Source organism: Podarcis tiliguerta (genome assembly GCF_965153285.1).
Source record: "Podarcis tiliguerta genome assembly, chromosome: 13".
Classification (NCBI taxonomy): Eukaryota; Metazoa; Chordata; class Lepidosauria; order Squamata; family Lacertidae; genus Podarcis; species Podarcis tiliguerta.
This window is the reverse complement of record NC_139546.1, coordinates 37,294,330-37,310,868: the sequence shown is the minus strand read 5'-3', so window position 1 is coordinate 37,310,868 and position 16,539 is coordinate 37,294,330. Positions and strand designations below refer to the sequence as shown.

General features: G+C 45.7%; 1 protein-coding gene across 3 annotated transcripts; it reads left to right on the top strand.

Annotated features, from left to right (window-relative positions):
• The first annotated feature begins 384 nt into the window (after positions 1–384).
• Positions 385–15,346, top strand: TMEM219 (transmembrane protein 219). 3 transcript variants are annotated; one of them, XM_083409726.1, is made up of 6 exons: positions 385–580; positions 11,045–11,211; positions 12,041–12,263; positions 12,369–12,477; positions 12,546–12,657; positions 12,773–15,346. In XM_083409726.1, the coding sequence occupies exons 1-6, from the start codon at positions 400–402 to the stop codon at positions 12,899–12,901; spliced, it is 921 nt and encodes a 306-aa protein (XP_083265852.1). In that variant the 5' UTR covers positions 385–399; the 3' UTR covers positions 12,902–15,346. The 3 variants fall into 3 exon arrangements, 2 of the variants coding, with proteins under 2 accessions (XP_083265852.1, XP_083265851.1); XR_014504299.1 differs by lacking the exons at positions 11,045–11,211; positions 12,041–12,263 and having other exon boundaries at positions 450–580; positions 12,369–12,657; positions 12,773–12,810; XM_083409725.1 differs by lacking the exons at positions 11,045–11,211; positions 12,041–12,263; positions 12,369–12,477; positions 12,546–12,657; positions 12,773–15,346 and adding an exon at positions 4,065–5,739 and having other exon boundaries at positions 388–580.
• Positions 15,347–16,539: the final 1,193 nt, after the last annotated feature.

The window sequence follows — 16,539 nt, the reverse complement described above, 5'->3', positions numbered from 1 at the left end:
TGTTCCTGACCTGCACTGGGGGAGAGGGAGGAGAAAATGCGTTCTTTGTTGGTTTGCCTCTTTTAAAAGGTGAATATTTCATAAGAGTCGACCTAAATGTAGCTAAAACCGTTTTTGACGATACAATATATTAATGATCTATAAATAAGTACTATTTGCCCTTGACCAAAATGGCTCTCAAAGCTTCCAGTAGTTGTGGTAGCTCTATACTCTTCGGAAGACTCTCCTCTATGGTCCCAAGCAGCCGTTATACGGGAAGGCGCGCGGCCTCCTCCCTTCCGAGGCCTAAGTCGATGACGTGATTTACAGTGTAGGGAGCGGCACTGTTTCTATGGCGGGAGGGCAGCGCGGGACGCGTGCGCGCCTGCGCGTCATTCCAAAGCGCCCATTCGCCCGCGGATGGAGAGTGGCGCGGAGGAGTCTCGCCTGCGCCTGCGCGCGAGAGTAATACCTGATAGGATTCCTTTGCAGGAGTTAGGAAATGGGTGTGCGCAGCTGCCTCTTAAAGGGACAGAATCCTCGAGTAAAAGGGGAAGTCGCCTGAGCGCCAGCCTGGATGGCAGTGGAGAACAGGACGGAGGTAAGATAAGGTTGCACCTTTCTTAACTGTGTGCCATTCTTGCATTTCTTCCCCCTGGGTCTGTTCTCCATCTGGTTATTCTCATCTAAATCCTTTTGTTCAGCTATTAGGTTGGCTTTTGGAACAAAATACGCAAGGATTTAGGTTTCGAAGAATGTAGCCCCTTGGGGGATAAAATAGGGTTTTTTCCCCCCTCGTTTGCTGCCTCACACCGTCAGCCCATTGGTTCATCTTGTATTGTTTACTCTGTCTGGCAGCTGCTCTCCAGGGTCTTTCTCAAGCTGAACGCTTCTAGCTGCATGGCCAGAGGCTGAACTTGCATTTTCTGAATGCAAAGTATTGACTTTGCCTCTGAACGATGGCACCTCTCAGTCAGGGAAAGTCTCAATTGGTATCCTATACACGCCGCAATCCTTTGCATATATATGCCCAGAAGTGAGTCAGTGCCACAGTGGAGCTTATTTCTTAGTAAGCATACATAGAATTGCAACCTTGTGTGCATACGTTGAGAGAGATTAATACACTCCCATATTTCTGGAGCCTAGACTATTTACAAGTGAATGCATTTTTTTCTCTCAGTGCACAGCTGAAAAAGAAGTTCTATGTCTACCTTCCGTGTGAAATACTGCATTTCTCCATTCTCATTAATTATTCCTAAAGCACTTCTTAGCAAGCAGTCCTGGTTTTCAGTGCTCTTCTTGTCACTATGGAAGTCAGTCAGCCACATCACCATGCTTGATGGACTTTTGCAATTAAGAAAGTTTGTCCTTGGATCTCCTAACCCAATTCCTGTGGTGCTGCGGGTGATGTGCCAGACTAGGACCAGGGAGACCCAAGATCCAAATCCCCATTCAACTCTGAAGCTCACAGGGTGGTCAGTCACTATCTTTCAGCCTTACCTCACCCACAGGGTTGTTGTGAAGATAAAATGCAGGGACAGCTATGTATGCCTCTTTGAGCTCCTTGGAAGAAAGGTGGGATATTGTGTATTAAACGAATAACACACTGCTGTACCACACTAATCATCTTCACATGTGCTTACTCATATTTCTCTCTAACCCAAAAGCTTATTTTGAGCTGGGAGCTTAACCTGCCGGGAACCTGTTTTGAATGCTACCACTGAGCCATGAAATAACAGTAAGCCGTGCAGACTAGTTCTCATCTGGCAAAGGGGCTCCGGTTTGCACATGGCATGCTGCCTTTTGGCCTTCCCTCCCCAGACTCAATAGCTGAGTAGGCAGTTTTCGTAAAGATAGGGCAGGATTCAGTGATCCTATTTCATTAGCAGACGCCAGCACAAAGACTCCTACTAGCCTAATGGGGCTTCACCCACCTTACACCTCTCCCAAATCTGCTCTGAAGGGTCATGAGAACCCCCAGAACAGAAATTGTTCTGTCTGCTGCTTGCTTGATGGAACAATCTCCTTAGCACTAGCCAGAATTCCACCCAGAGTTGTTGTTTTTTAAATCACAATTGTCCCCTCAGTAATTTATTAAGAGAAAGCTGGTGTAGCGTAGTGCCTGAGAGACTGAGCTATGAGTCAGAAGTCAGGACTGGTTTGGATCTTACCTCTGCCCTGAGCTCACAAGGTGCCTTGGGGAAGCAATTCTCCCTCAACCTCACCCCTGTTGCCATATTGGGGATAATACTGATTTACAGGCTTACAACTGGATGATGCATGTGAACTACTGTGAGCACTTGAAAGCAGTCTAGGAATATGAGGTACTGTTATTAACAGGACAAAAGATGTCTCTACAGTTTGTAATGTTAGCAGGCTGTGTGCTCCCATTGCACATTAGTCTCCGTGCATCCACATGTGCAGGCACCCCCAAACTCGGCCCGCCAGCTGTTTCGGGACTACAACTCCCATCATCCCTAGCTAACAGGAGCAGTGGTCAGGGATAGTGGGGATTGTAGTCCCAAAACATCTGGAGGGCCAAGTTTGGGGATGCCTGCACACGTAGGTGCACTTGAGATGAAACACACCTATAGATTTAACTGTGTGTGTTTGTGTGTGAGAGATGAATACTGGAGAATGAGAGCTCTAGTATGTGATTGCTAACGTGATTTTGGTAACAAATTCCCAAAGGCAGGGCCACACCTAGAAAATAGGGACGGATGGGATGGCTAAGGAGTTTCCCAGTAGATCCTTTGTTAGAGTTTAAACCAAACCACTTTCTGTCTCCAGACTATCTGTCTTTCCATGCCACTATCTTGGCCACCCTTCCCCTCTTCCCTATGCCCAGTCACTGTTCTTTCTTCTCTTCATTGTCTTTGGCAACTGAGTATGGGATGATGATCAGATTAAATGAAGGGCTCTTCTGCCTTTCAAATAAGTATTTAGAAGATACAGTGGCTTGTACATAGGAACCCAGGCTGCCATTGAAGCTGGTACCTCTATCAGTAATGGGGTCCCAAAGCTCTCTAGCTATGTGGTTTACATCCAGCCCTAACCATGTTATTATTTAAAAGTAAGTACCACTGAGTTCAGTGCGATTTGCTTCCAAGCAAAGATGCACAGGGTTGCAGCCCTAATGTACTGAGGACACACAGAAAACTGTGTTGCATGAGAAAAATCAATATTTCCTGTGGAAGGAGGGTGTGGGGGGGAGTTATTGTAGCAGAGAACAATGTAGATCAGTTCCCAGTGTTCTTCATTGTTTTTGTAGTAAGTCAAAGCTGGGCATTAAATGACTTCTGGGCGTTTTGCTAAGGATGGTGGAAGAGCAACTGAACTGAATTATTTGGGTCAGTAGGCCAACAGAACTGCTCTGATTCCGTGAGCTTTAACCATTGAGAACACATTAGCATTCTGCTCATTTCACAGAAAAGAGGATTTAAAACTGCTCATTTCGCTGTAGTCATGGTTCAAATGGAATATTTGGGGGGAAATAAAATACAGCTGTCTCACTAACTTGAGCAGAGGTGGAACTCTGGAAAAGTGGTAAGATTTTAAATCTCACAGGATTTACCTCAGAACCTGATTTTCAAGACTCAGCCTAATTGCCTCTGAGCGTGTATAGAGCGCTTTCCCATCACTGCTGAGTAACTCCTGTTGGGCTTAGCACACCTGAAACAAGCAGGGATGCTGAACCTCTGAAGCCAATTAAGTTACAAATCAGATATCAGGTGGTTGACCAGTTTTGAGATAAAGTCCTAGCTTCAGAGAGTAGGCAGTTACTGGAGGTGGGTGTGGGTTGATGTAAGACGAACACTATGGGAGTAATATAGCAATGTCATTGAGGGGTGGTTAGCTGGAAGACTATTTATGGGCACTGGAGGGAAGCTGGGATGGGGAAGACAGAACAGAGCCATAGGCAACTCTGAAACCTTTATGAATTTTGGAATGTAGAATGGGCAGAGATTGGACCTTTCCCAAGTATGGTGGAATAAATTTCTTACGCTCAATCTATTTTGCTGTTTAGAAAAGGCCTTCACGGTTGAAATACAAATATGATTCTGTTACAATATATTGCCCTTCAGCTCAACAGCACCTTTCCGGCTGAAGCACAAGGACTGGTGATGTCTCGTCCCTGCCCAGCGACATCATCCCTGCCTTGGCTAAGGGTGTAGCAAGGGGAAGGTTTTTCTCGTAGCGCCTTCGCGCCACTTCCTCCCGAGCCTTCTGCAAGCTTCTTCCAGAGCGGCCGGATCAATGGAGCAGGAGTGCCTGGCTCTGGTTGCTGCCTGCGTCCAAACCTCCCAGTTGCTGGTGCAGCAATGGATGCTCAACAGGCGCACGGTGATTTTCGCCATAGCGAGGATTCTGCAGAGGAGGCGCTTCCGCAGGTCGGCCGCGGTGCTGAGGCGCATCCTCTCGGCCAGCGTCCGCCGCAAGAGAGCCCTGCTGCGGCTTCACCGGAACGCCATCGTCTCCGTGGTCACCATGGTGTACTCGTCTTCCCCCGCGCTGCACTACGAGCACGAGCTGATGGCCTTGTCTGAGCGCTCCCACTGGATGCTTCCGAGGTGCAGCGAATGGTGGGAGCGGATGATCAACTCCGAGCAGGACGACAAGTGCTGGATTTCCTTGTTCAGGATGTCGCGGTCCACGCTGATGTACATCGCCGAGGAGCTGCGCCCTGCCCTGCAGCGCCGGGACACGGGCATGCGGTCTCACATCCCGGTGGAGAAAAGAGTCGCCATGACTATCTGGAAGCTGGCCCACCACGACAGCTACAAGACCGTGTCGGAGCTCTTCGGGGTGGGGATTTCGTCAGCCTGCTCGATATTTGAAGAAGTGTGCGAGGAAATAAACAGCAGGCTGCTGGCCCAAATCATTAAGCTGGGAGACCCGCAGGAGATCATTGAGGGCTTCAAGGAGATAGGTTTCCCCAATTGCCTCGGTGCAATCGACGCAATCCACATCTCCATCCTCTGCCCCCCCTTCTCTGCCGACTCCTACATTAATTGCAAGGGTTTCTATTCTATGGTGCTGCAGGCCCTGGTGGACAGCAAATCCCGCTTCACCGATATCTACGTCGGCTTCCCGGAGAGGTCCCACGACTCCCGCATCTTGCACAACTCTCCGTTCTTCAACAGTATGGACGAAGGCACTTTTGGGCCACAGGCGCCAACGGTGCTGGAAGGCGTTTCGATGACCCCTATCATAATAGGGGATCCCGCCTATCCGCTTCGCCCCTGGCTCATGAAGCCGTACCCAGCGCCAAAAACCGGGGCCCAGGAGAAATTCAACGAGATGCTCGCCAAGTGCCGCGTGTGCGTGGAGAGAGCTTTTGGGGTCCTGAGAGCTCGCTGGAGGTGCCTGCAGATGAGGCTGGATGTGAGGGAGAAGCTCATTCCTGTGGTCATAGCCACCTGCTGTATCCTGCACAATATCTGCGAGATCAAAGGGGATGAGTTGCTGGAGCCGTTGGAAAGCCCTGCAGTGGCTGACAGCCAGAATGCTTCAGCCAGGCCAAGGGTGCCCTTGTCAGAGGCTGGACTGACCAAGAGAGCTTGCCAGATCAGGGCTGCTTATTGCTCCTATTTTGAAAAGAACCCTGTGTAAAGTGGGGTGGGGGGAAACAAAGCAGGCGCATTTGTCCATGTAATTTCATGGGTGTGTATGACCTGGTTGTAGTATGCAGACCCTGTATTGCTGACGCCTGCTGTGTGGTAGTTTTCTACATGTCAAATAAAAAGGCTATGATTTTGAGTGGCCTGCTGCTATATTTTCTAAGAGATGGGATTTTTTTAAAGGTAATTGTTTTCCAAAAGCATAGAGTGGGACTTGAACCAATGATGGTGTAAAACAGAAGAGTGAACAGTTTTTCTTAAAAGGGATTTATATAACTACCACTCTATCTCTAAAACATTAACAAAATGACATGGTATACCTGCCTAATGAAAATGGAAGTTCACGGACAAATTTTCTAGCCTTTTAGAAAGTACACTGGTTGCAATCCTATGCACACTTACCTGGGACTACGTCTTACTGAACTCTGGGACTTTCTGTGTAATCCTATCAGGTTCACCCAGAAACATAGCTGTCAACTTTCAGATTTGAAAATAAGGGATCAGCAGCCTCACCTGTCCCGGGGACAGTCTACAGGATATCTAACAATCCGGAATAGCAGCGGGAAACAGCGCTGGAATAAGGGAGTTTCCCGCAAAAAAAGGGAAGGTTGACAGCTATGCCCAGAAATATTTCAAGATGTTTCAGTTGGCTAGTCCAGTATCCAGATGCTAGTGGGGGGAAATCAACAAAGATCATGAAGATGCCTGCTACTCCAGCCTCTCCAATACGAAATGCAGGTTTTATTCTACTTTGCTACATGAAGGTATCGTCTTCTGGGTGTCATCCAAAAGCTCTTTCAGTGTTGCGGGTTCATCTGGAGACCCAGGGATTTTTAAGATGAAACACATGGATTTCAAGCGGAATGGCTGACATGAGATTTATATGAACCAGTAACCATGGATCCACATAATGAAAAAGTTTAGACAGTCTGATTAAGCTAAGATACGAACAATACTTTTCTTCACACTAAAACCAGGAATCTTCTAATCATAATTTCCTGGTTTGGTAGGGTTGCCATATTTCAAAAAGTGAAAACACTAAGTTGTGGTATTTTTTTTTGTTATTTTTTTTTTGCAAAATTGCAAAAATGGCTATTTTTTAAGGGAAATCTACACTGCTGGCTTAACTGGTTTAATTGCAGCTTTCAGGGGGAAGTGAAGAGGCTGTGTTCAGGGGGGGAAAGCTTATGCATTTTTCTAATAAGTCTAATAAGATATTACTAATAAGATATGAGTGTCTGAATGCATCTGATAACTCCCACTTTCCATATCTGGGCAGACATGGTTTTATCCTGGCTTGCAAACCAGAAATGTCAGTAACATTGAAACCACTGTTTCTCAGTTCAGATGTCAAGTGGAGCTGATTTAACAAACTGGGAATCTTCCCCTCCTATGGGGCGCGTGAGAAGAGAGAGGAAGCACCCGCACTCATGGTTCACTCCTGCTCTTAAAAATTAATAAATCACTGAGCTGTTTTACGAAAGGAAACAACAGAAACACTTGTCCTTCCATATTTAAGATTTTTCTAGGAAAGTATATTTTTTTCAATTGACAGGGAAGCCAAACAAAGAATAAATGCATTCATGATGATGGTCATTGTGCTTAATGCCCTGTTTGCTAATTGCTAGGGATGGTCTTCAAGGGGAGACTCCTGAAGCGATAGTGCAAAGCAGTAACCAGTGTACTTTGGTTGCAGACATGTTCTGCTGATCCTTTCTTTCACAATGCAATATTGTGCAGACACACAGAATGTGTAGAAAGTAGCTTTTGACAATTACGTGCCATTTGCCACAACTACAACGTTGAACAGTTAGTAGGATCATTTTAACAAAATGGCTTTAAGCAAAAACTGTAGCATGTGTTCGGAAACAGTACGTTTCCGAGCACAATTCAAAGTGTTGGTGCTGACCTTTAAAGCCCTAAACAGCCTCGGTCGAGTATACCTGAAGGAGCGTCTCCACCCCCATCGTTCAGCCCAGACACTGAGGTCCAGCTCTGAGGGCCTTCTGGCGGTTCCCTCACTGCGAGAAGCCAAGTTACAGGGAACCAGGCAGAGGGCCTTCTCGGTAGTGGCGCCCGCCCTATGGAACGCCCTCCCACCAGATGTCAAAGAGAACAACAAGTATCAGACTTTTAGAAGACATCTGAAGGCAGCCCTGTTTAGGGAAGCTTTTAATGTTTAACAGACCACTGTATTTTAATACTTTGTTGGAAGCTGCCCAGGGTGGCTGGGGAAACCCAGCCAGATGGGCGGGGTATAAATAATAAATTATTATTATTATTATTATTATTATTATTATTATGTTCCTCCACTTCAAAGTAAAAAGAGGATTTGTTGCATTTCCTTTGCTTCCATAGGCAGCAGTCTTTCTTAGTGTCGCCAGGATTGAATTTGTAGCAGAACTCACCTAAGCTTAGCACTAGAGCACAAAGGTTGCTCAAGAGAGTCTTTGGGTTGCATCCAGCTAAGTTCTACTCTAAAGGAGTATTGAACCTTAGATACAGTAGTCTTGTCCATTCAGTTCTTTGGGTCTGTTCTGAGTACAGCTACCACTGGAGACAATCCTCTCCCTCACCACTGAAGGCTACTTCCCCTGTTACAAGTGCTGGAAATGTACAAACCACATTAGAAAATGGTGGGCAACAATCGCATATGTAGAATTGTTGCTGCATAAACAGGCTTTGAAGAGGGTACTTGCCACATGTGATAATCTTTATGTGCTTACCGTGTTGTTTCTTACAGAGGACGTGCCTCCTGTGTGTTGTGTAATATAAGAAGCAATCCAGAAAAACCACAACTATTGCTCCCCAGCAGCACCACAATCTCAATCAAGCAATACATATCTAAGATCAGGGCTTCTAGGCGGCCTTAAACTCTCCTCCAGCCAATGCCTTTTCATTTAATCTGCGATTTAGAAGAAAGATGCTAGGAGGTGGATATGAAACAGTGGGGTGGGGGGAAGGAGATTGTCTTAGCCTTTTGAGGACATGGTGGCTGCTATGTGGATCATAGTGGGATGTGAGAAATCAAAAAGGACTAAGTGTCCCTCAGTTGTCCAGCACTCTATTTTTGAAAGTGTATAAGTTGATTGTTCTGTATTTAGCAGTTACCTTGGGACACTTAGGAGGGTGTTGGAGAAGTTGGTTGTGAGGATCACCAGACAAAATGGCATTAGCAGAACTTTCAGTGTTGGAGAACATCAACAGCTTTGCTGAATCAGGCGAAAGGTCCATCTAGTCTGGTATCCCCTTTCCTACAGTGGTAAAGTATACACTTCTGGGAAGCTCATAAACAGGCATAGAAGCAATAGCTGTCACGTGTTATTACTCCCTAGTGACAGTATTATCAGGCATGCTATGTCTTAAATTTGGAGTTTGTATGTAGACTTCCCTTACACTAATAGCAAATTCATTCTCCCAAGTGTGGATCCTTGTGCAGCTAAAAGTGCGTGATGAGTGCACATGGAAGAGTTATTCAGGAAGAACTGAACATGCTCAGTGGCTATAGAAAATTGACTCTCAGTTGAATGGAGGGAGGAATGGACAAGCAGGAGGAGGGAAAATGGAATATCCAGGGAAAGGGCATGGCTGGCTGGCAGGAATTCCAAATAGGAGCCTCCATACTACAACTTTTTGTTGCAGGTTCCACTTGTCATGATTAACAGCTAATGGTAAAACACATTCATTCTCCATGAAAGTGTGTTTAATCCATATATGCTAGTGCCCATCACCACATCTTGCAGTGTGGCAGGGAACCATTTGTGGACTTAAAAGGTGCTCATGATGATCGTGTGGGCATAGGCAAGGGCTAATCTGTATGTTAAGAATGTATGAAGGGTCTCCTGGATCAGGCCAATGGCCCATCCAGTTGTCATAGTAGCCAGCCAAATGCCTAGCCTGTCGGACGTCTGCAAGCAGGATCTGAGCCCTGTCCTCACATACAGTTCCCTGCAGGTGACATTCCCAGGTACAGGAGATCAATCACATGCTGAACAATGATCTTGCTAGCAGTTCACTGCAGTAACTGCTAGCAAGTTGTTTGTGTGATGTAAACACACCAACATTTGTGGGATATACAGCACAAAACAAGTCTACCATGAAACTACGCATTCACATGCAGTTCTTGAGAAATATGGGGAGAAACTGTCTCACAAGACCAGAAGACTCAAAGGAGGGAAGCCTTATGTAACAAAACTTAAGAAATCAAACAAATGTGGTGTTCAGTTTATGCTGCTTATTCATTTTGTGGGGGGTTCTCTCTTTTGTTGAATTTTGAGGACACACACAAAGATCAGCATCCCCATATTCCTTTTTTTAAAAAAAAACTTTATTTAAACAAAGGAAAAACAATGTGATCAACAACAGTACATCATGTGGCACATTATATTTTAAGATTTGACAGAGATTGTTAAAAATAACCTCCTTATAAAGTTTTTCCCCTTCCTCATCCCCAACAAATAACACCACACTGCGAGAAGACTTGGCAATGATGAGATTGCCATGTTGGGTGGAGCAGATGAAGCAACTCTGGGTTGCAAATATCCGACTTTCACCTATAATTCCAGCTCTTTCTTTCCAACTTACCGTAACTGTGTTGAAATTTGCCACCTTCATCAGAAATATAGAGAAGTAGGAAAACCTGTCAAGTACCTGTATATCCTTGAGTACGACATTCTTTCATACAAGCAGTCATCCAGCCAGTTGCGATGATCAAGAATCTAGTGGTTGCTAACTTCAGAAGTTGGCACTTCTAAGTCCCCCCCCCCCATGCATAGATTTACAGCTAATTTAAACAATGAGGTGTATGTAGTGCAGTCCTCCCTGAGAGCCTTACTATGTCAAGATACACATGGGCAGTGGTTACTTGTCTAAAAACACCCCACAGTCAAAATATATTCATTTTATTAATTTTTGAATTGCCTTTCCCATGTCTCAATCTGAATCACAATATAAGCAACTAACATACTTTTAAAAGCAAGACAAGATGGAGACCTTTTCATCCAGATGGAAATGTTTGTTGAAACAAAATGTCTTCAGGTATTTTTGGAAAGCACATAAAAAATGAATACAAAGTTGCAGTATATCACCTTTCCATTTACGTGGCGATCTTGAGGCAGGGGCAATCTCAAGGAAACCAATTCCCACTTTATTTTCAGTAAGTTTAGACAACCAGACCGCATGCACACTAAATATTTAAATAATCTCTGAGCAATTTATGAGATTGAATGAGTATCTTCCATTCACATTTCTAGGACACGATTTGACTTTTTAAAATTTATTTATTTAATAAAGCAAAGCTCGTGATTGTACCACACAAAATGCAAAGGGGACTAGGTAGCAGACTGCCAGCCTTTTCGTTTCCCTTGATTCTGGCTGTTCCAGCAGACGTTTCAGCTTCTTCTAGTGCTGGGATGACACTGCAACCTTCTTACCCTCATTCCTAGGGCTGACCATGGTCACCTGCTCCCTGCTGGGCTCCCTGCGTGTCTGCCTGGAGCGACACCCACCTCTGGTCACCTTCTTCTTTTGCCTCCTTTCGTTGGCTGTTGCCTTTGTTGGTTTTGCTGCCTACATCCAGTCACATGATGTTCAGAATCCCGATGTCAAAGAGGTGAGCTAGAGATGATCACCTTAAGTAGAAAATCAGACCAAAATGCTGGGGATGGAATTGGGTTGTGGTTGTAAAGCACGCATGAGAGACTTTAGGAGGCAGTGGTGGGTGCTCTGCCGTCTTGGTCTCTTACTAACTGTTTAGGCTCAGCAACTGAATGGTTCTCTGACTGAAACTTTCAGGATGGTTGGGTATCTTCTCGGATGGAATGCACAGACTGTCCCTAACAATTCTGGGCTGTGACGGGTATGTTGGGTGTTCATTGTAGAGGCAGACTTGTGTGATTTATCTTTTGGCAATTGTTTTCATTTATTTCCATTTTCTAACAGACTTGAGAGATTTACCCAAATTTGAACAGCTGCATTGATTTGCTCTCAAAAATAGTGTTGCCTGTGTTGGCTGCTGTTATCATACCATAATGACCCAAGCTAAACATTCATGAATTACAGATGGTTGGGTGTTGCTGGTTTTTACAAATACGCTATAAGAAGCTGTCATTGAAAAGATAGTCCTGAATGGTTACTATCAGAAGAAGTGGCGAGCAAAAGAATAGGATATTCTACAGTACAAAATTTTAAATTAGTAGGTGCAGCTATATCTGAAATATTCAACGATCCGGGTGTTCTGAGATGTTTTATGGTACTTTTAAAATACAGTTCCCATCTTTCAATTTTCTAGCTGTTAAAAGCAAAAGGGAATTTTTAGAGGCACGATTGGGTGAAATTGGAAAGGTACTTTAAAAGGCAGAAGGAAATGAAAAAATTGCAATCAAGAGAATAGAATCAACTAAGAGTCAATTCTCATTCCTTTTCCCTCCCTCATCTCTAAGGACTGGAATTCTCTGCTAAAGTCTCTGGCACACTTAATGTTCTGTATCCCAAATAAGACGCAGGAAAGTGCCTTGACACCAGCTCCCTCCACAACCACTGCTGAGACCCCTACAACAGTCTCTGTCATGGTTGCCTTGACCTTTGACCTCCACAATGGCACAGATCCTCCCAATGGTACACGCCTAGGTCTGACAGTCACTGGGGAAAAACTGGGTCTCAAAGGTGAGTGATCTCCTGACCAATTGCAACATCCTCCCAAAGATTTCAGGAACTCTGGTTCCGTGTCCGTCTCCCCTTGACCTTTCCTTCCATCAACTCCAACCACAGGTCCAGATGCCCAGGAGTCAATCCACTTCCTGACTATCATAACGAACTCAGTCTCCCATGAGAACTGCCTTAGCATCACTGCACCTTCATCCCTTCTCCCCAAGACCAGGTGAGCCAAGAGATTTAGTTTCAAGGAGTTCTTAACCCATTAATGCAATACTCCCATCTTGTCCCCAGACAACCACCTAAATGTGCGATAGAGGAATGGGACATGCATCAAGAAGAGACAGGAATTTGTTACCAGCCACATTACCAGGCTAATCCTGCCCTGTCCAGCATGCTGGATCAGGTAAGATGAAGGTGGGCAGTGACAGTATCTGGACCTGGGGATTCTGGGTTTCTTCAGGATGCAAGCTGGATTATAAGGGGAGGGGCATTCACTGTTGCACTCCTTTCACTCTCAGGCGGATCGTGCCCTCTGCAGCCAGCGGCTCCTGATGACCAGTGCTTTCCTTCTCTGCCTCTGTGCCATGCTATGTTGTGCAGCTGGCCTGTGCTATCCTAACCCCAGAGACAAGTGGGGGCAAATCTAAGCGGGTCCAGCAAATGCCGGACCTGTCCTGCAGCAAAGCCAGGTAGCCTGCCCATTTGCCCTGCTTTCTCCAAGCACCTGGATCATGCAACGATACCATATTTCAGATCTGAAATTAGCCCATGTACTGTTGTGACAGCTGAGCTGTGAATAAGAGTTTAACTGCTATCTTGGTTCACTGTGGGGTGACTATATGAACCCCTATGAGAGCGGATGGTGCAATAAATAACATACAAATGATAGGAGTATTTGTTTTTTGTATTGTAAGTGGCTGTACCAGTGACACAAATTGAATCGTAGTATTTCTCAGGTAGTTACTGGAGGAGCTTCACGTGTGGTTGAGTAGGTTAATGACTCCCGTAGCATTATCCTAAATGGGATTACCATGCCTTTGCCAGTAAATATTCTGTTATTCTGTTAGAATTAGGAGCTTTGGCTACAGGTTTCATTTTTAAAAAATAATTTAAATTAAAAACCATTATATAACATGGTATCATTGATCAATAGGGTCAGGGAATGTGATCATAAGAAACCCAATGTTGTTTCTTGCTGGTGTGAGTTGTGTCATGGTTTGCTTGTTTATTGCTTGTGTTTTATGTATTTATTTCCCACTTTTTAATCAAAAGATGCACAAAACACCTTACAACATTCAGATTAAGAGCAGAGAAGAGTAATTAAAATGGAAATATTAAAAACTCACTGGAGTCTTCTATGACTGCTTAAAGGTGAAATGAAAGCAGCCCAGCAGATCTCAACAGGAAGGGCATTTGCCATTACGGGATAACCACTGAGGTTTTATCTCAAATACCCACCAAAGGTTCAAGAGCAGAGCATCTGAAGCTGACATATAGCCTACCCCATCCCAAAGACTTTACCTTATCTCTGTCTCATCAAGACAGTTTTAATAAATACATCTTACATCAAAAGTTCAGAAGAATCACAGGCAAGGACTTTGGTGAGTCAGGGTTAGAAGGAGAAGATCCTTGTACGGACCCTAATGTAAGGTGGAGGAGGGTCTGAAATGTGTGCAATTCTGGATCCTACTTCCTAACTGGAGCTGGCTTACAGGCCTCATTCCTTTGAGCCTGAAGCATTCAACCTGAACTCCCTGCCTTTGGCAGAGAAGTGATCGTGGCACAGCGATGCTAGCGGAGTGCTGGGTACGCCTTAACTCTTTACATGAGTCACCCATTGGAAAGGAAGGGATCTTCCAGGGCATTCCTTTCTACCATGACAGTAATCTCTCAATGTTAAAGGGATCACGAGATGCCATCCTTTTGTACATAAAATCACAATTTTCATTGTGGTTTCATTTCATGTCATTGATTCCAACTTACGGGTTACTGATAGGTAATTCAACCCAGGTTTCAGCAAACTGCACTACCAAACAGGAGAATCAGTTAGAGGTGCCTGAACCAAAATTTGGCCAGCCATTTAAAATTAATGTGTGAAATTCAGTCACACCACCTCTGCTGCTTCTGAGTCTGTGTGTCCCTAGCCCCCTACTTGCCAGGCTCACAGTGCTGCAGTGACAGCAGAAGCCATAACTGGTAGAATGTCTCTGGCTACACATAGCAACCCAGTTCCCCCTTGGCTGCTCCCTTCCTTCCTGTGTAAAGTACCAGACCCTCCTGTCTCTAGCCCTCCTTTTCCAACTCCATGACCCTACCACCCATTGCTTCCTCAGGCCATGGCTTGTCAGGCCACTGCCTACTTTGTTCCCCTTCCTTTCTCTACCATGTTTCTAGATCAGGGGTTCCCAAACTGCACTTCACGGGACACACACACACACACACTTCATTCAGGTGATCCATGGCATGATCTGTGGCTACTGAAAACAAGAGATGGCATATCCATTGCATTAAATACTCATATTGATTTTAATTGTATTTCTTCTGTGTTGTATTGTATTATATTGTATTACAGTTTGAATTCTATAAAATTGTACTGCACAGTGTATTACAGTTGCTAAACAAGCAGAAAAACCATTAAGTGGTCCACCAAGATGCTAAGCAGTTTTCAAGTAGACCACGGATGTGAAGTTTGGAAACCACTGTTCTAAATCACTCTATTTCTCCTTCCATCTGCCACATAAAATTCTACTCATCTTATCCTTGTTGCCCTTTCATGTCTCAATTCCCTCTTTCTTCCCCTACCTCCAGGCTCCTCCTCCTCCTTTTTCTTATTTATTAAATCAACTAGTTACTTTTTTGCCATGGGAACGCAAAGTGACTTACAATATTTTAATAAAAAAACAAATACATGGTGTTATAGAACTTTGGGGGGGGGGTCCCCCGGGGGTAGGAGGAGGAAGTAAGGCTGAGATCCATCTTGGAGAAGGAGATGAGTCTCCTGCACTGCTGTGGACCATGCTGTAAAATCTGGACTCCCTTCAGGCAGACTGAAGGTGTAAATAGGCGAATAAACCCTCTTTCTTAAAGCACAACAGTCTCCACCGTGTCTTCTGTTCTCCAAAGGGACACAGACCCTGTGTGTGTGCCTTTGGCCCCAAGTGCTCTGGCCACTGCTGGGTGGAGGGAGGGCAGGCACCGGGCTATTGTAACAATACATTAACATCTTAATTTTTTAAAAAAATCTGCGTTGAAAAAAGAAGCCACTTTCTCCACTCTGCCCCTTCATTCAGCTTCCTTGCCTTGGGGCTCCCTGTCCATTAGCTTCTCTACCTCCTCTCAGGGCCATCACAATCTTCAACCATTCCCCTGAGATGTTTTAATGAATCCCAACCAACCAACCCCCTTTTCCTCACAGAAGGTGGACCACGATCTGCTCTGAACTGTCCCAGCCAATGCACCAGCCCAGCCAATCAGTGTCCGAGACGTCACCGGGCTTAACAATGTACAGGCTGTGCTGCATTAGCATCCGCGGAGTCAACAAGCGAGGCCAAATCACGTGACACTGTGGGGAGGGGGTTGTTCCAGAGCAGGTAGAGCCTTTCGGTTTTGTGAAGATTTTTTGGAGTGTTTCTATTTTGCCGCCTTTTCATTTTTGCTTGTTTTGGGGGGTTTTAAATTTACGGCCAAAAGGGCGTACGATTTATTCCGCCGCCGCCCCCTTGAGAAAGGGCGGTTATCGCTCGCCTTGGTCCCAATTGCGCAGGTGCCAAGGTGCTGCTGTTCCCATATAAGGCGAGGGAAAGGTCACACTAGGGAGACCGCGCGGCACCTGAACATTCCGTCGAGTGAGGGGAGCCTGACCCCGCCCTCCTCCAGAGGGGTTCGGGCGAGGGCCCGCGCGCTCGTTCAGTGACACTTTAACGGTCGCCCACAGCATCCTTTATTCCTCCCCCTCCCCTTCGACAGCTGTCGTCCCTTCGCCTGTTTCCTATGCGCGCGCGCGCCTGTTTTTTCGGAATCCTGCCCCAGTAACAGCTGAGCGCCAGAAGCTCCGCCCCCAACAACGCCAAGCTACCAATCACATCCCGCCTCCACTGTATGTCCCAATCAACACTGGTTGGAGGGCATGTGCCGTCCCAATCGGACTCCTTTCATTGAACAGCTCTTTCCCCTCTCAGCCAACCAGAACGCCGACCTCCTTGTTTGCCCTCGCCCTTCCCGAAGCCCCGCCTCCTCCAAGCCCGGCGCGGCTTCCTCGCCCCTAGGCCCGGTTCCAGACATCCGC